The 21985-nt window shown below is 38.2% G+C and overlaps 1 protein-coding gene across 35 annotated transcripts in view; it reads left to right on the plus strand.

Annotated features, from left to right (window-relative positions):
• Positions 1-21985, plus strand: part of Fas3 (fasciclin 3) — a 597052-nt gene that overhangs the window by 567394 nt on the left and 7673 nt on the right. For 3 of the 35 annotated variants that reach the window (XM_067134010.1, XM_067134006.1, XM_067133998.1), the window contains 10 exons: positions 21-153; positions 498-688; positions 1021-1168; positions 3202-3294; positions 4333-4440; positions 12114-12165; positions 18508-18613; positions 18746-18847; positions 19029-19112; positions 20196-20275. In XM_067134010.1, the coding sequence (XP_066990111.1) occupies positions 21-153; positions 498-688; positions 1021-1168; positions 3202-3294; positions 4333-4440; positions 12114-12165; positions 18508-18613; positions 18746-18847; positions 19029-19112; positions 20196-20275 (1097 nt within the window). Of the gene's footprint in view, positions 1-20; positions 154-497; positions 689-1020; positions 1169-3201; positions 3295-4332; positions 4441-9945; positions 11817-12113; positions 12166-18507; positions 18614-18745; positions 18848-19028; positions 19113-20195; positions 20276-21985 lie in introns of those variants that run through there. The other 32 variants (XM_067134023.1, XM_067134015.1, XM_067134009.1 and 29 more) reach the window with 16 other exon arrangements.

Raw genomic sequence — 21985 nt, forward strand, 5'->3', positions numbered from 1 at the left:
CTGTGTATTTCGCCTTCCAGGACATGCACAAAACGGTGTCGACTTTGAGTCGCACTTTCGAACCATCGGAAAATGGACGCCTCCTCACTTGTACCGTCATGCACCAAACGCTTGTGGTCCCAGATAATGCCTCCATCCCCATCAGCGTTATTTGTAAGGAGTTTTCAGTACTTTTGTGTGTAAACTTGACCTGTATGCAAGATGAGATTAAATTTCCAAATTCACACCAGTTACAACTGCATTTGATTCTGAAACTACCCTGCTTCATTCTCTGGTATAAGAAGAGAGAACTTGAGATAGGATAGACTTGTTTTTCACACTTTTAGTTCCCTCTCATTAGTTTTCTTTTCGTTTAGGCAGCTAGTGACCCAGTTCACTGGTCTCTATGTTAAAGGAAGAGAGTGTTGTTATTTCATTTCAAATCGTTCAACAGCCAGGAGGTATCTGAGCAGATTACAACAGTCTAAAATGCTGACTTTTACGCCTCTTCTTTCCAGTCAAACCAATTGAAAAACCACTCAGCACATACTACCAAATAGTACCAGGCAGTGATTACGAAGTGAGGCTCAATTTCTCTGCGAACCCATCGCCCACGACGACTGAATGGAGGTACGGAGAAGGCTTCCAGAATCTGGCCACCTCCATTCCAGTTCCAGGAGCCACTGACAGATACACTACCAGTGTTGAAGTAAGTTGTTAACCGTAAAGCATTTTTGTGGTAAAAGTTCCTGAATGCTTGCTAGACCATTTAATCATTTAAAAATGATTAAATAGTCAGAGTAGTGCCTGTTGTCATCGCGCAAAAAGCTGATTATTGAAGAATTTTACGTATTTCATCAAGCCTAGACCTAATTATAAACCTGACAAAACAAATAGAGTTATATTTACCCCCACAGAAAGAAGGGAATATCTATATTATGATGAATTTTAGCTTTTACAAAACGGAAAATAAAGTCAGTCATATCTCATAAAAAGGAGGGAATATTGATATTAATAATTAATTTTATCCTCTCCCAATAGGAACTAGGCGACGGACACTACACAGCCAAGCTACACATCTCAGGCTTCACAGACGCAGACGCCAACCAGCGGTACGTTTTATTCGTCGAAAACAGGCTAGGAGCAACGCAGTACCAGGTTAAGCTTTCCATGGACGAAGCTCCCCTAGGTAAGTTATGTGACTGACTTCGATGGCAAACTTATTTTAGATATGGATTCTCTGCATTAAGGACTGGTCGTAGAGTAACATTAATAATCCTTTATACGGTTGTAATAATTAGCTAAATACCTCACATTACAGTACTCTAAATACCTTGTAAATCTTGAATGTTGAAAGGGCATTTTGGGGAAGGCTAATGGAATATATAAACAGAGAAATATAGTCCCTCGTCTGGGAGTTAGATTAATCACGTGTCGTTCTGAGATTTTGTGTTTTCTCGTTTCCTAACCTGCATCTTGGTAACTTCCGATTGCATGTCTTGGGTTTTGTGCCTTAACAATCATTTTTGACGAAGTAGAGAGTAATATTTTGGAATTTTTTTAAGCGCTTCCGGGATTGGTGTTGATTTTGATATACGACTGTAACGTCACACTGTTGTGGAGAAGCTTTTTTTGTCATTTGTTCCTTACATAGCTAACGGCAAGAAATTTAATTGTTTTTTTCCTTGATTTGTCTAATAAATGCATGTACTATATTTATTATTAATAAGACAGACTTGAAAACCCAGTAAAGTTTGTATAAGATTTTTTTTCTTTTGTGCTAGAGAATGAACATTGATCAAGCAACCATACCTTTCAAAATTTTGGTTTTTGAAAAAGTTTCCAGATAAAATCGACGAGGCCCACCTGTAAAGAAATGAGTCTGTAATGTTTTACTATCAAAGAGAAATGATTTTAGGCAGTGCCTCATTTCATCCAGACCTTAGGATGTGACCTGGAATTCATTTTATAAAAATTATCAAATTATATCTTTCCAAGATACTGTTTGTATATTATTTCAAGTCCAGTGATTAAAGATATGTTGGTGGATTTTCTGGCACCCTTAAACTTTTTTAAGATGTGCCGTGTTGCAAAATTCTGAAGGGTATGGTTACTTCATTTGTTTTACTGAAATATAAGAGTGAGCTGTTAACCCCACGTCTTTGCGAGCTTCGACGATCTGTCGTTATAATTTTTTTTTTTTTATAAAAAGTAAGCAAAACTACTAACTTTTAAAACCACAGGCTTCCTAACAGCACTTGCACCGTAAGTAGAATTTTTTTGTCATAATTCTACATAACTGTATGTGCTAAAATGTTTCCATTCTAGGCTTATTTTATGTACTCTGTCTAAAATTTAGCTTCACGCTTCTCGGCATAAGGGCAGAAAGCGGAGGTCTTTCCTGAGATGTTAGAAAATGTGTACAGTTTATAAGTTCAGTGTAATTGTACTCGGTTAAGTAAAAGAATAGAACTGATTCATATTTGGAGTAACTGAGTAGCCTTCTTCAGTGAATTTGTAGGTCATATTTTGCACCTCTGTGAAAGTTTTTGTCAACACGAAAAGTTGTAAGTTTGAAATGCAGTATTTCTGTGTGCACAATTTTTCAAGTGAGTTTGATTTATAAATCACTCCTTAAAGTTACTTCTCTTAGGGATGTTCGATGACATTAGGGTCTAGACAAGGTCTTTGCTAACTAATGTTTAGATTTCTTTTGTAGGTTCCTCTCAGAAAGGTGTTTCATTGCAGTAGGTAGCATTAACTGGAAAGATATAAAAAAGAATGTGTGCACTCTTGCAATAATGTAGCCATTACTAGGTACCTTAATAGGAATATAAAATCTGTGCTGTACGAAGGCTGCCTTCAGAGTTGTGTTAACCAGGTTATGAAGGGTAATTCAATTTGTAAGTAGTTATAATCAGCCATTTTGTTTTGACATGTCATGGGGATTATTGACATGTCATGGGGATTACCATTCAAAACTTCACAAAGGCCTCTTTCATTTTGACATTCCCACAACATTTAAATGTAGCCCGTCCCATTTTTTGGGTATTTTTAAGTCTGAACGTGCTAGGAAAGATGTTTAGTCTAAGAGAAAACAAATAGCATGGACCCGCCCCTTCCCGTCAAACTTTTAAGGTCCCCCCCCGTGCTTTCAGCCCCGTCGAGCAATCATTCGTCAACTGTGGTGTAACTTTAGTGTATCTTGTCTCTTCCTTATAGATGGTGACTCAGAATATCGCGACCATGACAAAATCCCACCCACAGAATTTTCAGTGTCTGAAGGTATTGTTTTCGATGGTGAAATGGAGTCAAGTAAGTCGGGGTGCTAGCGTCCCTCTTCGCAGAGCCAGTCACCTTCACCTCTCTAACAATCTCGCCTCTCAGATCTCTCAGACACTGTTGCTATGTAAACTAACAATTGTTGACGATTACTAACAATTTCACTGCAGAGTCTTGACCTGCCACTTCAGACTATGGAAGAATTTTATTCTTTTTCCTTTTTTTATCATTATGTTTTATTTTTCGAACTAAGATTATAAGTCTATTTTGGTACGTAGTACAGTATACACTGTGGGTTGGGCTTCAGGAATTGAATTCACATTACTCTGGTAACCCTAGTATGCTATCTGCATAGAGTCAATGTTTCGATTAGTGAGATTCAGTAAAAGACTTGAACTTCACAAGAACATCTTGAGCTATCTTGACCACATTAAAATCAGTCCATCAACGCACCCATAGACTGAAGGGGACCTCAGGTTTTTATCCCCAGAAATTACGGTGATCTCTTTAGATTGAGACTGAGTGGAAACTAAACGACACTCCTTTTCTGCATGGACAGGGAAACGATATCCGTAGGAAATCTTGTAGTACTTTCGAGGTGGAATTTCCAGTGAGGAGAATCTTGGCCGTCTATGGAAACATATATATATATATATACCGTCTAAGCATGTTTAAAATGTGCATGTTTCTCATAACCCTTTCTTTTCTTTCTCTTGGCATGCTCGTTTACGTTTATACCTGCAGTAAGTTCTCTCTCTCTCTCTCTCTCTCTCTCTCTAACAACTCGTTGCCAATCTCGTGTGCCTCTATTTTTACGTAGTGTAATGTCGTAGCGATGCTTTGAGGATATAACGCCCAGTTAGCACCGACTTACTCTGTTGCGACTGAACATATTTCTGTTGAATATTGTAGCAGTCTTCCACTGCGATCTGTGGACGTAGATTGATGTGATACAAGTCCCTTTGTTCTAGAGATGTAGCTCCATTAGATGGATTGGCCTTGCTTCTGAAATGTTCGTAGGGCCCTGTTACGTGTTTGGCACTGAAGTTGGAACGTTTTCTCTCACCCTAGATGCCCTGAGCGGCGGGGCCGTCGCAGGGATCGTCATTGTGATACTAATAGTCGTGGTTGCAGTGGTTGCAGCCGGATATGCAAGATATCGTCAGATGTTCTGCTTTGGTGAGTACAGTTCTTGCTTTTTTCTGATACGAGGGCGTAACGTCAAGCCAGAGGTTAAGATTAAATCGGTGTCAGTGGACTAGTCGACAAGTCTGGAACGTCTGAAATGAATTATGAATATTGCATTGGACTGAAGCTTCTTTGCTTGTTAGGTCTTAAATGTATAACTCAGATGCAAAGCGCATTTGTTTTAAAACGAGTAAATTTAATAACATGCTTTGAAGGCTTAAGAACTGAAACGGCAGCAAAATAAATTTTCAGATATTGCATGAACTAAACTGCGAAGACTGGCATTGAGTATGTTACAAGATACTCAAAACATTGGATGACTATAAAGTGTGTTTGAAATACAATAATTTTTCTAGGAACATTTCATAGTTCCTACTTTTGATGGGCATTATATTTTGGCTTTTAAAATTGCATCCATTTACACATTTAGCAAAAATAAATGATGACCTGCTATCGTAGGCGAAGAGGCATTTTTGAACCCAAGGAGACACTGTACCTGGGGTTCAAGGCAGCCGCCTTGAAGGAGTTTGCAGTCTTAATCATTCTACTTCTGAACGGAACAAATATAATCTCCGTGATGTCTTGAGGATAAAGGGGAGTTCATTCATTTTTAGCATATCCCCGAAGTGGACCAATCATCTTTGATGCTATATGTGTATATGGGTGCACACTTTAAACCAAGATATAAGCGCTTCGTGAGATAATGATTTTCATCTTGTATGAACAGTTCATAATTAAAAATAAGTATCAATGATGTCTGAACGTTTATATGCATTTTGAAACAGTAGCTTACTTGTAAATTTGATTGTAAATGTATTGTATTTTCCCTTTTACTTTGCACATTCCACATAGAATTATATTTATGGAAGACCACTGAAAAAAGTTATGCAGGCTCTAAATCCCCACTACAGCACAGTGTGTTTAGACTTACATTTACTTGTAAAGTTTGTCACGTACGCTTGCATTTTTATGTCTTAAGTATTGAATTTAACCTTACAATAATCTCTGAAGCAGAGAAATAGGATTAAATTTAGATTTACTAATCCTAAGCGTGCTGGGGTTGTGAGGAGTGAAAAATTGGTCAGTCTCTGAAACACCCTAGACCAACCCTGGAAGAGGCCAATTAGAAGTTATTCAAAAGAACTGCCATAATATAGCTAGGACAGTTCCTGCTTAAATGTTTCAATTCCTCGTCAGTCCAAGATAATATTCGTGATGTTAGAACATTACAGGGTTAATGATTTGATGTGTAGTTATTATATCGTCAGCTCGTTCATATGTTTCCTCTGTGCATGGTAGGGTAAACGAGAACTTTCCGAAGATGGTAATGGGTTCTTTTTCCCACAATACTCCCTTTTTTCAGTATATCTTTGTAGTATGGGATTCACTTAGTGATGTTTGCTGTACCTAGGTATTCTTGTAGTGAACGTTAATATTCTGTTTGCTATCTCATCTAAACTCTGAACAGGCCTATAGGTCCACCTCTTTCGCGCTTAACCACTTGACGTACGCCGTAGGGCTGTGCAAAAGTCGAGTATTCTTCGACAACTTTCTACAGTTTAATCCTTCTGCTAACTTCTTCTTGTAGAATTAACGTTGATAAACCTGCTCTTCACTTTTGAAAGTAGAACAGTTAAAACTAGCAATGGCTATTAGCTTTTTAAAAGGAGTTTTTGCTATAGTTAAGTCTCGTAGTAGTTTATGAGCATGAATGGATTCCTAGCATTGAGCAGAGGTACAGAAATTCAAAGCAGAATTGGCGTTTGGGATGTAGTCCTTTCTGCAACCAGTTTTTTATATCAAGAAAATGTATTTTGGTTGCATCACAGAATGCAACGCCAGATCAGGGAAAATGTCACTATATAAATAGTTATTGTGATGAGAGACAGTAATAGCTAAACAACTATTTGTAAATCTTTCCTAGTACACAATGGAGCCATTATTTCAGGGTCACACAATGATAAGCAACTTGAAATTAAAAATTAAAGTGAATTAGATTGACTGATTAAACCAAATTTCTACTCATTTTCATGCTAAAGAATTATGAATTTAAAAAAGCCGTTTGAAGCAATTTTTGAATGTCCTGTGATCCAACATACACTGAAATTATTTAAGGTAACTTGTAGATGACCAATTGGAGTGGGGTAATTCATACGAAAAACTTCAGGTGGACATTCTAGCCCGCAGAGGAGGGCAGGAACCCCTGATAAGTTTCTGAATCTTTGTTGATGACATAAGAGATTTGCTTGCTTGCAGGAACCAATCAGTTTGCAGAAAAGACAATGCACTTTCTTCCAAACTTTGCCACCGAATTCATTAGGCTATGTGAGTGGCAGACCTCTGTAGTGGTTTGAATTTTACGACCCTTACCTAACCTACGTATGCAATCCCTGTAGGCTACTCTTGTCTGCTGTCCCCATACCTTCAAAGAAGTTTAGGGAAGTTCTCCATTACAAATAAAAGTTTTAAAACATTCCTTGCAGAGTATATAGGAACATGAATACCATAGTAGTAGTTGTCTCCTTAATTTTGCCAGATAGCAATTCTCACAAAAATAATACTGGTGCTCATTATAAACGCTGATAGCTTTCAAAGCTAATGATGTTTTGAGATAATAAATGCTTTTTGAAGTTGCTACATTGAATGTGCAGTGTTCCCACTCTTGTGGGTTTCACGTGAATCGAACTGAAACTGATATTTTTTGACTGAATAATTGCATGCACTGATGTTTCTCATTTCCATAGCTTTTGCTTCAACGCCTTATTCTGAGTAATGTTTTTTTTTTACAAATATTTTATTATGGTTTTGTTCTTGTGCCTCCCTTTTTGAGTATGTTCGTACATTTACCATTTCATATTGTTTAACACTTGTGTATGTGGTTTGGTTGTCCAAGTGCTTTTGTTACATTCGAAAACGTAGTTATCGTTCCATCGTCCAGTGGACCTTGTTTTTGCCAATTGGAGATTTTTTGGGTTACAGTCTTCAAAAATCAAAATAGTTTTTATTTGGAATTTTAGAGTGATTCAATCGCCCAGTGGGCCTAGTTTCCCAACTGAAAGCTTTCTTTGGGTGAAAGTCACGAGGGAAAGGGGAGCAAATTGAGCCAAACCACTTGCATAATGTGCATGTATAGTTCAATCACTAACCCTTGGTCATGATATAAAAAAAAAAATTAGTAGATACATCATGAGACTCTTATTACTGATGAATCGTGGGAACGAATGAGGTTCCCGCTTCACGCGTTGGAATGGTTCCCTCCTAAAACGTTGGAACTTGGCTAAAAAAAAAAGTGTTGGAATTTGGCTTTTTATTTTTTTGTCTTGGTCAAGAATTTGGGTTGAAAAGAGGCAAGTGTTTTGGCTGGCAAGACTTTATATATATAAGCTTCAACTGTCCACCCCTCTTGTTTCCCCTGCCACTTCCCTGTCATTTCTCTAGTGGTTATGTACTGTCTGGGAAAAAATGGTTCCTCATTACTGTACTTTTTAAAAAATTTTTGACGAACGAATGTCCGTAGACCAGCGATGACCCGTGGTCTGTCGTCGGGTCGAATGGGAACCTCGTGAGGTTTTCGATTCGTCCTTCGGCAGACCATCGGTGTACTCCTGTGGACTCTAGGTGCAGGGTTTAAAAAGTCTTGGTCCACTGTAAATAAATTTATTAGTCACTTTTTCTTTTAATGTTTTCAAAATTGTATTACTGAAATTATCGCTGATTTTGCAACCTGTACACTTTTTTTGCTGTTTTCAATTTTCTGTTTGTAAATTGGGTGTGTTTGTGCGTGTACGTTTGTAAATGTGTTTGTAAATGTGTGTGTGTGTTTTGTACAGGCCTAAATAAGTGTTGGATTTATAGTTGGCAGTTGTTGATATGAAAATGTACTGTAGAATATATTTTTAGTTGTACTATTGAATTAGCATTTTATAATGACACACTTGTCTTAATTTCTGTTTGTCACTCAGATATTTGTGTGTGTGATTTTTGTATGTGTGCGTGTGTGTGTGTGTGTGACAACTATGTCAGCATTCTTGTGACAAATTAGCTATTTAAATTTTTGTAATTCCTGAATGAATGATATATTTCCTTAGACTGATTTCCCAAGAGACTGAAAGTGGTTCTATTATGATGCTGCAGAATTAAGGTCCCTGAGCCCCTTGCTGTAATTTTGGAGAGAGAGAGAGAGAGAGAGAGAGAGAGAGAGAGAGAGAGAGAGAGAGAGAGAGAGAGAGAGAGAAACGTTGAGAAATGAGTACGAGAATTTTCAGAATGGTTTGTGACAAGCAAGACACGAACGAGAGTAAATTTGAGATGATTAGTTTGTGAAAGTTCATTTCCTATATCTACATGTTAGTACGGTGTAGTTTTCTTGTTAATTCTGCATTCCTGTCAAACTTGTACAGTTTATTTTTAATTTGCACTGCTATAAAAATCTTTTCCATGTATAATTATCAGTTCCATCCACATACTTTTTAAAGCTTCATTTATTTTATTTTTTTTTTCGTTCCACCACAATAACTTGTAAAATATCAAAACAGAGAATTTCCTGTGTTCAAATTACTGTTTTAACTTTTCATCTTGTCATGGATATAAAATCTTAACAAATATCAAAGAGACTTTATTTGTTTTGTCAAGGCACCATCAGTTCGCTGAGCACACCCTCCTTTGATGCGTGCGTGCTTTCTCTGAAGGCGTGAGCTGCTATGGCCATTACGGCACTCAGAATCCGTTCAGGAATTTATGAGGTGGGCTAGTTGCGAAAACACGTACCCTTAATTTGTGGCTTTGACCTGTAAAACTTACAGGGAAGCGATAAAAAGCTAAGGTAAATCATTTTACAAGGTTCCAATTAAGTTTCGGTTTCATTGGAAAGCAAAATAAATTTACAAGGTTCAAATTAGGTTTTTGTTTCTTGATCACTCACGAAATCAAAACTGAGAATTTTGCCATCAGAAATTGTATTGTTTGCATTCCCAAGGTGTATGGTTTCAAAATACACCAGAAGTATTCATTAAATTAGATGAAATAAACATCTTCAAGCCATATAAGAAGGAAAAATATTCATATATAAAGGTTTTAGTAAAAGTATTTCATGTTTGACAAATCTTTTCCAAGAGTTATTTCTTTACTTGAAAATGGTGTAACGTTGACCTATGCTTAATCATTTTTGAAGTTAATTTATTTTGGAATATCATTGGCTCCAATATACTGTGTGTATGGCCAGTGATTATTAAACATATATTAACATTTCAGTCCATGAATTTGAACTCTGCTTTCCTGTGTATTAAGAGCAAACACAATCTAGCCCACAGTTGTTTGGACTTAGCCTGAATGAAATATATATCACAGAATCAGAAAAAGAAACTGTACAAGAATCGCCCAGACGCCATTGCAGCCACCGCCTCTCAGAGAGAGCACGCCAAAATGAATTTTTCTCTCTCTCCAATTACCCAACAACACTTGCCTTAAACTAACCCTTGGCCCGGTCTGTCACAACAGCCTCCCGAGCCGAGAGCAAAGCCTACATCCAAGACCCTGAGCGCAACGATGCTGACAATGGCACAGCAAACGATGCTGTCAAAAACTCGACCGACCATGTCAATGGGAAGACCGACACGACGGCAGTGGCCAATGGCAATGGCAACTTAGAACAGACCCACGTTGAGGAGATCAACAATGGCAAAAAGAACACTGACGTGTGAGCCCGGAGAAGCGGCGTGCGGGGACTCTCACTCTCTCTGTCTCTCCCCTGTTCATATATGATAACCTTTGTTGATTGAGATTCCAGTACTGTACACAGATCCATTTTCTGGTTGAGGACTTTCTAGAAGACTGTGGAGGGAGTGCACATGCCCCTGACCAGCCAGGGGACAGTTTACGTGTTTTGTACGCGTGTGCGCGTGGGTGCGTGCGTGCATGAGTGTAAATATATATATGTATGTGTGTCTGTACGTATGTATTTTTATCAGAGTGTAGTATGTTCAGTTTCAGCCATCACATTTACGAACGTTTCCCCCACAATGCAGTGCTCCCGACCCACCTTAACTACCTGCTGTAGAGGTTCCCAATTGGCATCCTGCAAGTCTGGCTTATTTTTCCGTAGTTTGAGCTCAGGGGACTTCTAAGATGCTCTACAGTGGTTAGTTATTGTGCCTTAAGAATTGTGTACTGTGCTGCATTTTCTAGGGGCATGTGTAAGCCATGGAAGGGCCCACAAGTCAGTGTTTCCTAAGAAATAAAAAAAGCAAAAGGAATGGGTTGTTCGACACTGAATTGTGACGTTTCGCCATCAGCTGGTTAACTATAGCTTTCCATGAGATCTTTGTTGTTTGCCAGTCCTCACTGCTGAAGAATAGATGTGTGTGTGTGTGTGTGTGTGCGTGAAGTTTAAATAATGATTCCATAACTAGACATCATCACTATCACCATGTCGTCACCGACGTAGCTTTACTCGTCACGTGACGCAAGCCAAGCTTCGCGACTCGGCGTCGCAGGCCTCGACTGAAGACGCGGGTGACGTACGCACGTCCCCACGGAGGATCGTTTTTTTAAAAGGTTATAGGAAGTGTGATGGCCACAGGTTAATCGTCCCCCAGGACGGTCGAGACAGCCGGGGTCATCTTCTGGGCATTACTGAATTGTCTGGGTTACATGTGCCTCTCCCACCAATCTACCCAGGCCGAGTGCCGCCTCCCCGCTGTCTCGTTCCCCCCCCCATGGCTGTGTCTGGTTGCATCATTGTGCGAGGAAGGGCGTTTTAAGCCCTGTCCTCCTCATCATGCTGATATATAGCTATATATATATACACTCGAATGAATGGATCACACAATCTCGTTTGGTAGTAGGTCAACATGAACTTTCCAATCTAAAGGCTTTCTCAATCAGTCGGTTTTTATTGTAAATATTTGATTTGTATTCTACATGACAAAATATGACTGATATTTACATATATAAATAGTTCTCTTTTTTTTTTTTTTTGAAGGGGGGGTCAGTTTTTTTTTAGCATTTTTGTGGGGTAATCCACTGAGGTTTGAACTGGTCAACCAATATTTTGTAAACGATGAAACTTGAGATCTTTCATAGGGATAATAACGTTGGTTTTGCTTTTCCTGCAAGCGACTGACATCCAGGTACAATGTCCACGTCTGGATGCCGGTACATTGTATAATTTAAGCACAACTCCATGTCTTCATCATTCAAATTGTAATATTCAGATTATATACATGTCAGATCATTGTAACATTACTTGAGTGTCATCATTGTTGTGGTAAATCAAAAAAAAAAAACCAATTCATATTAATGTTTTGAATGTTTTACCCACGTAATTTTAAGTAGCTCTATTATAAGAATTTTAATAAATGTTAAAGAGAGACGCCATTTCATTTCGCCCACCTCTCATGATGTATCTACTAACGAGTGTCCTTCCGTCCCATGTCCGTTTTCGATGGTAACGTAGTGCATGAACTTTGTGGTTTTCGTTCTGTTCAGTTCTAGAAACCGTGTACAGTACTTCACAGTTGTGTGTGTGTGTGTGTGTGTGAGTGTGTTTGTAATATTATATACTATCACTGGGATGGCTAAATGAAGTGGAAATATGTTGACTTGAAAAAAACGTGCTGGGAGAACATAATGTACTCATTCAGACTACCCTTTTGCACTACGATCAGCTCCGGCCGCCGCAGCTGACCCAGAGGAGGGCAAGGATATCAAGGAAGAACAGTGAGTAGTGTTGAGGTTTTTCTAAGTTTAAGGGAGAAGCTTGAACGCGGACTCGCTGCGTCAAGGCTCGATGTCATAAACATGTAAATATTCTAAATATATGAGGTGGTAGTCACGCTGAATGCCAAGTAAATAAGTATGGGTTAATTTTTTAATATTTTAAATTATGAGGTGGTAGTCACGCTGAATGCCAAGTAAATAAATATGGGTTAATTTTTTAAAAAATTAAAAGGTGATTTTTGGAAAAAATTCTGTTTTAACTAAAAGGTGATGCTATAATAATCCTTGGATAAAATATGTTTATTGGAATGCCTTAAAAAAAGACTGTTTGATTCTGTTTAAAACTAACTAACGTCAGGTTACTGACTGTAAAATAAAGATTAAAAATTCTAACGTTTTATAATAATCTCTTGGATAAAATATGTTTACTGTTGGTTTGGCAGCAGGTCGTATAAAAAAGGTGGGAGACTGATTGATTCAAAAAAAGTGACCTCAGAACTAAAACTGGTGTCAAAAATCAATAGGTTACTGACTATAAGTTGAATTTCAAAGATACAAACTTACAAACTTCCATATCCACATATTATTGATATGTGAGATAAACTTCAATTCAGGTTATTCGAAAGCCCTGTTTAGTGTCAATAGCTGACTTGTTAGTTTAGATAAACTGGGCCTTATGCCAGCACAGGCCATAACACAAGTATGGCGAGGAGTTAAGAGAGATGAAGAGGCCTGGTGTGGACCTCTGGACTTTGTACAAGCAAGCCGTCCAGCTTCTTAAACTTGTAAGAGTGGGTCACTCAAAGTTATATATAGTATGTACAAGTGAAATAGAACTAATTAACAAAAAACTAAGTTTATATAATGTATATTCAACAATGCCAAAGTATTTAGTATCATTTAGACTTGAATAAGCCTTGATGTGTACTTTCAATGAAATACTGGAATTTTAAAAGTTATTATATTGTAGGAATTATATATATATATATCCAGTTTGAGGTTTCAAAGAAGCATACACTTTTAACTTAAATGAGCTGACTGTAATTAGTGATTTTTCATGTACTTATTGTAAAAAGTAGACTATTTATGGAAATATTAATTAAAAAATTTAATGTACATAAGTAACAAGCATTTTACTTAAATGAAATGACAGTTAGATCCTTTGAGGAAAAATAAGTGCCCATATTACATTATTTATGGAAAATCTTAAAAAAAGAAAAAAACTATTTGATTGGCATAAGTACTAAGCAGTTTACTTCACTGAAATGGCAGTTTGACAATTCTGAAATAAGTGCCCATATTTATATATGCAAATTAAAGTGTAAGTGTCAAGTTTTGGAAAAAAAAAAATAGTACTTATCTACACATATTCTACAAGTTTTGGCCAATTATTTATCTACAAATTACAGTATACTCTACAAGTTTTGGACAATTATTTATCTACAAATTACAATATATTCTACAAGTTTTGGACAATTATTTTAGGCTTGGTAATCTTAGGGGGACACTTGCTTTATACTCGGGGATCCTTGGGGCCGTTCATTCATCTGTTACTTTAGTTTCTCCTTGGAAACTGGAAGAGTGATTAGTGTTATATTACTCTTGATTTTGTGCTTTCAATGCCAACATTGGCCATATTACCTGGATAAAATAGATATAGTCATTTCTGGTATTTTTATTATGTTTAGGAATTGTAAATATTATGTTAATTGTGGTGTATATATAAATTATAACTCAGAGAATAGGAAGATGGGATGTTTGTTCATTAACATGTCCTTAATTTTAATATTAATGATTACCTACAATTTTTACAGCATTCAGTTAAATTTTATTGGGTGAATTTTACTTATATTTGCTTATATTGGTTTTGGGCATGTAACAGATAGATTTCAGTGCTGGCCAGTCTTTAGAGATTGTGTTAGCAATGCCCAATTTAACCCAAGTATTGGCACCATATATAGGTCCACCCTCTGGTCACGACCTTGACCCAAGGTCAGGTAGAACCAGGTCAGTGTCAGGGGGAGAGATTGAATCAAATAATTGTCAGGAAGTTTACTAGGTCAGCTGAACATAGTCAGCCTCGGCATGACACAAGGTTGCTGGTGACCAGAGGATGTATAACCCTTTTTACAAGGTCATTTGGGCATGGTTAGTGTAAAATAAAGAGAGAGATTTTGTAGGTCATTACAACTTATGAATTTTACAAGATTGTTTTAGCCTATGGGATTTAATTCAGGAAATAATTTCAAATGGACATTTTTCTTGATTTTATCATATCGTTCCCTAATTTTTTTACATAACCATCAAAAGGGTATTGTTCCCTCAAGGAACTTTGAGTTCAAATAGTTTGGCCCTGTTTGTGTCGGAGAAAATGAATATTAGAATTCATGACTTTGCATGATAAACAACCATTCCTCTTTGAGGCCAGTGAAGACACGAAGATGCCTTCAAGTTGGTGGCTACAGTTACCAAATAAAGCATGCAGAGTAGGCTTCAGGGAACAGATTTGACGTGTCCTAAGAGTTTCTGCAAATGGTCAGGTTCTTGCAGTTTTCTCTGTGAAGGATTGGCAGGTTGTCAGCAGTTAATGACATCCATTTTTATAATAAAACTTTATTATAAAAATGTCATCTTTACTCAGATAGCCTTCTTGATGCTGGCATTCGAGACATGAAAAGGAAATGATTAACCAACGCTTTGGTTCTTGTCAACCACACAAACTTTGAACCAGGTTTCTTCAGGGAGATTTTTAAATCTAGCTGTGTTCGCAGCAAGTTTTACAGCTCTGAGGTGAGGTCACATACTTCCCACTTCCAGAAGTGGGCACATTTATCCATCCTACGTGATGTCGTCAGGAGTGAGGAACCAGCTGACCAACATATCCCGTAAGGTCGCGGTTCTTCTCACCATTTCAGTCTCAAGTTTTATTTTCCATGTGGGAGAACATTTCATTTTCCACATGGAAGTAACCATTCCTCTGTAAACTCCCAGAGTCTTAAGAATGTTCCTGAACACACTACACGTTCCATACACGAAGCTGTAATCATTGGGACGATGCATAAAACCCACAGAAAGTCACAAATGAAGGTAATTGTAGGAGCACTCCCTCAAAATGAGTGTTCACAGAGTCAGAATTTTTTGTGTGGTACTGCTGTGATCTTCTGGCCAGGCTTGGTGAAGCCACCACTACAGAAGGAAGATCTGAAGGAATGGAATTAGAGTTTAGGTCAGGGGCCAAGTGCTGGGACCTGCGAATTCATTCGGCACTGGAAGGGAAAGTGAGAGTAAAAGGTTGCAGAGGTGTAACAGGAGGAAAACCTCCCAGTTGCACTATGAAATAATTGTTAGGAGAGGGTGGATAGCAAGGTGGAAGATGTACCATTTGATTGGAGGTACAGTTAAAGGAATGAAAGGGGTTGCAGTTAGGGGTCGAAAGGACACTGCAAGAACCCTGTAAGGTGCACAACCCCCCCCCCCAAGGGCGGAAGAAGATCTGACGACCAGACAAAGTGGAGACCATTATGAATTTAATTCTCCCCACATCTCTTGTCAGTTAGGACTAGGAATGAGATTTGAGTAATAAAGGAAAAGTTCTGGATAATATTTCCTGTTGAATTCTTTGTGCAATGTATAGGAACCTTAGATGTATTGATGCAATTCATACAACAAATACTGTTCTCTTGAAATACAGTTTGTAGCATATCCCTATTACATTAAAGTCTTTAACCTTTTTTTGAATACAGAACCAGTTCCAGTGATGAAGTGTAAGTAAGCAGTTTCCAGACGTTAGATATTGCTTGCACTTTTGGATGTACTCTGTTGCAAAACATGGAGTGTGAAAGATTGTTGAGGGACAGTTAGGAAAAAATATTGCACCAGACAACTTGCAAAGTCTTTCACATTTGCACTCAAGAATCACTGTACGCAAATTAGTCAAGAGCCATGACTCTGGTACTGGAAATGACAGATGTAGATTGATAGTTGTGGTAAAAAGGGGTATTATAGATTTAATTTCACGTTTAACTGGTAAACGTAAACACAACTGACACAGTAGTTATTTTAATACGTTGTATGCAATAGAGTACTTTTTATAGGATTTGCAGTTGCACTTGGATTGTATTGAAGCGTTAACACCGATTTGTTTAGTTATGCAAGCTTAAGAGACCTTAAATCTGTGGTCAAAATATTCTATTAATTATTACGCAAAGTGGCAGATGGTTTACGGACCAGCAACCTCGTCCCAGAAATGGATAAGCAGAACATCAGGGCAAGAGCTTCTGCCCTTAAGACCGAGGAACCTGATGAGGTTTTGAACCGAACATCGACATTGGTTGTCCAGTAAGAATCCAACAGTAAAATCTTTCATATTTTGAAAGCTTGTTGATATTGTTTGAGGTATAATTGTTCTTTTACACCATCAATAATGTATGGGTTCTACAGACCACTGTGGAAAGGACTGTTAACATAAAGTACGTGAGGTATGATTGTCAATATGTTATGCACATATTTTGGCATGACGGCCCCCAGTCTGTTATAAATTTTTCATTTATAGTACAATATTTTACGATGTTTAGGGTAGGGCTCTTAGAGGGTTAATTTCAATATGTTGCTTTTAGCCAGTGAATCGTGTGTGTGACACTGTATAAGCCAGTTCATAAAAACCTTTTTGTTTTAACAAGTTCAGTATGTTAACCTGCCAATTTTCCACTAGGCCAGTTGGCCAAGTAATGTAATATATAAAGTAATACCAATGTTGCCATATATAGATCACAATAGAGAATTATGGTACCGAAACGCTGCATATTTTGGTCATGATCACAATCGATGCAGAAAACCAACCCACAGGTGACACTTGCCATGAAAGATCTTATTTTTACCCACAGCACTCGAGAGCACGTGAAATTCATGTGTTTGGGCTGAACATTTTGGTGAAATGAAAACTTAATAAGTATAAGATGGTACATTACCGTGGTTTTATATCTTGGAGAAAGAACTCCAAAAGTGTCTTTCCTTAATGTGTTGTCAAGCACAATGCACCATTTAATAAGTTCAAAGTTTTAGGAATGTATTTGTCTATGTAGGATAATTAAATATTAATTTTATATTTTTCTTTGCATGTAATAATTATGGTGACTATATTCAAGGTGGCTTTACCCTGCTTCATTCATTTAGTCAATTCATGCTAAATGTACTGCTTTCTCTTTTATTTGCGACTCCATCTTTCGTAAACGGAAACGGCTTAGGATTACTTTAGAAACCGAACACTTGGATCTACCTTTTGGAATTCATAGTACATAAAACTCTTATTTTTAATATTCAATGTAGCTCCAGTTTCTCTGTAATTATAGTTAATGACCCTAGGATGCAAGGTTTGTAATTATTATAACGTATGAAAAAGATGTTTTGATCAATAAAGGGTTTGATTTTAACATGAAAGTAATACCGTGTAATTTACGGGCATCGAGTTTTAACTGTAAAGGTCTCAGGAAATAAGCCGAGACCCTTTTCTTGTCATTAGTCGAAAACCCTGGACCTTGCTTTCAAGTTTGCCACAGACAATTGAAGAAAGCAGTACATTATCAACCACCTACATACTCACTCACCTCTGTGTATTCAACGCACCTTCATTTTCTCATTACAGCATAAATTACGCATACTGTACTTAGCTGCGTTATAGTGTACGAGGTCGTAGTGCTTAAATTTTTCTAAAGCTAGCCAGTTATACTTTGAAACTGTCATTAAGATGCAAAAGGCCTATTCTTTTTCTCCATTTCTCAGCCTGAAAGGCCATTCAAGTTGATTTCTGTTATTCAGCATTTATTTAGCTTTTTTTCTCTCTCATTGGGGAGGATACATTTAAAGTTTTCCCACCTTTGTCATACTCAGTCTCGCGGGGGAACACGGAGGGCGACAGATTCCCTCCCTGGAGAACCCCGCTGCCTCACAGTATTCATTGAGCTTTTGTTTCCTCTTTTGTCTTGGAGTAGAAATCTCAAGTTTTCCATCCTACTGTCACACTCTAAGGCCCTGTCCACACTAGCGGGCATGCCCGTCGGGCACTTCCAGCTGTTTATATTTTCTCTCGCTTCTGAAGCAGTGTAACCAGACGATCGCATCGTCCTGACTCCATACTCCGTCGGTCAGTATAGTTATGGGAACAGTGTTTGCCCGTCGGGCATTGCCCGCTAGTGTGGACAGGGCCTTAGACTCACAGAGGACGTGGAGGTGCGACCGGGATTCCCCCTCCACTTCCTCCTCTGCCGAAACTGGCCAACTACATCTCCTTCATAGCACCTTTTACTCTATGAGCACTGACCTTTTACTGATGCATGTTTGTTTCAGCAGTGACACGGAAAGTGCAAGAGGGCCTAACACCACTCGCGCCGCTAATATAAAGAACAGTATTGGGAAACTTACCCAAGTTTTCAAGAAGCCAAAGAAGGATCAGGTTGGTAGAGACGAGAGGCGTGAGTATTTCGTGACGAAACTTTACGAGAATACATTCCAGGCAAACTGCTGAAACACTTTTGAAACGGATGAAGACGGCAAATTCATTACATTTTCTTGTGCTCTTCGACAGGAAACCAAACTGGAAGAAGGGGATGGGAGCGAGGATAAAAAATACGTAAAGGAAGAGACGAAGAAGGACAGTCCAAAGAAGGAGCAAGGAGATGAGAAAGAGGTGAGTTGTTCCTACTTCAAGATTTTACATTTACGATACTCTTTGGTACGAAAGTACTTTCACAATTCCACTTTTCCTCTGAGAAAGTAGCACACACTCTTGTTCTCTCTACTCTCATTTATTCTTGCTCGGAAAAAGTTCTTAACAGCTTTGTCCAATGTGCCCCCTCCTCTCTTTCAAGCTGCCTGGACAAACTCAGATCCCTCCCGACACGTTGCAGATTTACGCCAATTCTGAATTTAAGGTTCCTGAAGTGCAAAAACAGGTATGGAGTAATTATCGCTAATCAATAACCCAAGTTGGCTTTGTATCCAAGTACACAAGTTGTAGAAATGAGAGCAATATAGATTCTATTACCACTAAATGAAAAATGTTTGCTTAATACTGTGTATATATGCAATTTTATATGAATGCAGACTTCCAGCTTTCGAAAATGCTTATTCCATGATTGTTAAAGATGCTATAATTTTTATTCAGCTTTTTAAATAGAGGTAAATTATCGTACACATTTGCTTTTAAGTCATCAGATGGATTTAGCAGCTGAAGAAATTCGATGCAGGACGAAGTACGAACCAGTATGGTGTGCCCAAGAGTAAATGTAAATTACCTTGCCTGTCAGCATATTAAAGTCCTTTAAATATTTAGCATTGAACCACAGTTTTTTAAATGGTCGTCAGTATCCTGCAAATAATTTTAGTATTGTTTAAAATTATATGATTTCCCATTAAACGTACAATGTTAGTATAGTCATGCCATTTCAAATAGACGTTGACACTTCTTCCTAATCGTACTATTTCATTTTTGCTTTGTAGGCAAAATTTTAAGTGTGGTATACATGTACCACACATTTTTATCAGGTCCAAGATACTGGGAAGGATTAAGTAGGTTAATACCCTCAGTTGTTCTGTATTTGTCTTACATATCACCCTTATCTGGAAGCTCTCCACGACAGCATTTAAATCCCCAGAGCCGAGAAATGATTGTGTTCACAGCTATTTAATCATGCTGTGCAACATATTATGGCTGCAACGAGTATGCAATGGTGCAATTCAACTTGCAGGTGAAAACAGTATCCAAGAATTTGAAGTGCCTGTTTTCTGGGATAAGAAAACGGAAAGATTTAAGGGAATTTGAACTCTCAATAGTGTATTGGTAGAAGTCAAAAGAAAATCTTGGATTTAGGGAACGTAGAGGATTGTTTGTTATTAAAATTACTTCTAAACATCTGGGCATTCCTACTGCAACGTACTTCTGTCCCCTTTAACGAATGGCCAATGTGTTATTAAAAGTCCCGTTTCTAGAATAGTTTTATAAATGTCTGCAGTAGCATTTTCTTTTGATTTTCAAGCAAACTGAAGAAAAAAAACACACAGAGATCAAAGCATCTCGCCAAACAATGAACAAAAACCTCCCGAGCAGAAGAATGAGGTACAGTATATTTCCGTGTGTTGAATATACATTTCCCCATTTTAACTTTTTACTTTTTTGTTTTTCACACTTGACTGACTCAAGATTTATTTTTGGATTGAGAGGCCTGGCCGACCGTCAAGCTTTTCCTGTACCGAGCACCTTTTTTTAAGTGAACCGCAACTTTTGTAAATGAGTTTTGTTGTCTGGGATAAATTCTGCACATTCAATGTTGCTAGGGACTCTCTCTTAATGTCACTGTACTTTACTTTCAAAGATTTGCTCAATTTTGTCTGTATTCCTGAACTGTTAAAGCTTCTCGCCTATAAGTCGATTGGTTTAAAGGCTTTGTGGTGTAGGTACAGATTTTTATTTTAGCCAGCCCTCAGGCATTTAATTTTGTAAATATCTAAATTTAACTAAATGGTGTTTTTGTTATATGTTATTCCATCTGCACTTTGTTACCCAGCTCTAAAAAGGGAGGTCTATGACACCTGTTAATTTGCATTAAATTTTTAAATATTATATTCTGTCCCACCCAAGCTTGAAGTTTAATGTGTCGTCCCTTTTTAGATTTGGATAACTAAATCTTTTTCTAGGATTTTCTTAGAAACATTATGGTTGTATACATGGTATGCAAATGTGGTCTGTTCCTATAGGAATACAAACCATCGCCTTTTACACAGAGGTATTCCTCAGTGCGAGAGCTGGAATCGGGCGTTGGTACTTGGTGACAAGGACTTACAGAATACCCTTTATCTACCTGCTGTCAGTGAGTGCTTTTTCTTCAGTTTCTGCTGAGTCTGGGGGATCGAAATGCTGACCCTTACTGAGTTAAGTGCTGCTGTTGCTGCAACTGCTTCTAGTAGCAGTTCTTCCTCCTGTAGGAGATGGGGAAGTGGCTTTGATCGTGGCTACAACCCTACATTTTTTTCCTCCTCCTCCTCCTCACACTCTTTGTCACCTTCTCCTTCATATTCCTCCCAAAGGAAGAAAAGAATCCTTTCAAGACCCCTCACAAGAGATCTCGTAGGATTTCAAGCGAGCACCTTCCCCGCTTGGGAAAGCAACAGTGTCCATCTGCCTCCAGTACAGATCTCACCAACCAGCTTGGAACTTAGGTCAACGTAGACTTGTAGGGTTGGGTAATGCTCTTCATCTACAGTATATTTTGCTAGAAGGTAGAGCCTGTATCACCCTACACCTGGTATGCGAATTAGACCAAATGTATCCGAGTGTAAACAGTAACCTGAGCACCCATTGTGTGGCAAGTGCAGTGTGTCACCCGTATGTGGTACAGCAAATACTACTTCAGCACAGATGCGTCACGCAGTTCTGGCTATACTGACCATGTTCTCAGGCAATGGAGCAACTGGTGTGAGACCTAGGAAGTTCCATCGCTTCGTTTGCAATAGAGCTGTCTTGTCAGTTCAAAGCCAACCTTTGATGTTTATCTTCAAAGCATTCTAATGGCCTGCATATTCTGCATCACCTGGTTGCTTGGTTGGTTCTGGCATTGTCAGAAGCACAGCTACTTCAGGGCAGAGGTTGCTTACTAAATTTGTCAAGACTTGGGGCCATGATAAACTGGGGGTACCACACAGTCCTCCCATCATTTCCGTACTTGAGCCAGGCCCTAGACACTTTTTGCTTGGGCAACTCTTTACCAACTTCGTGACGGGGATCGAGACATTTCCAAGTGGGTTTTGAATTGAATTGTATATAGGATCC

Source organism: Macrobrachium rosenbergii, chromosome 35 (assembly GCF_040412425.1).
Source record: "Macrobrachium rosenbergii isolate ZJJX-2024 chromosome 35, ASM4041242v1, whole genome shotgun sequence".
NCBI lineage: Eukaryota > Metazoa > Arthropoda > Malacostraca > Decapoda > Palaemonidae > Macrobrachium > Macrobrachium rosenbergii.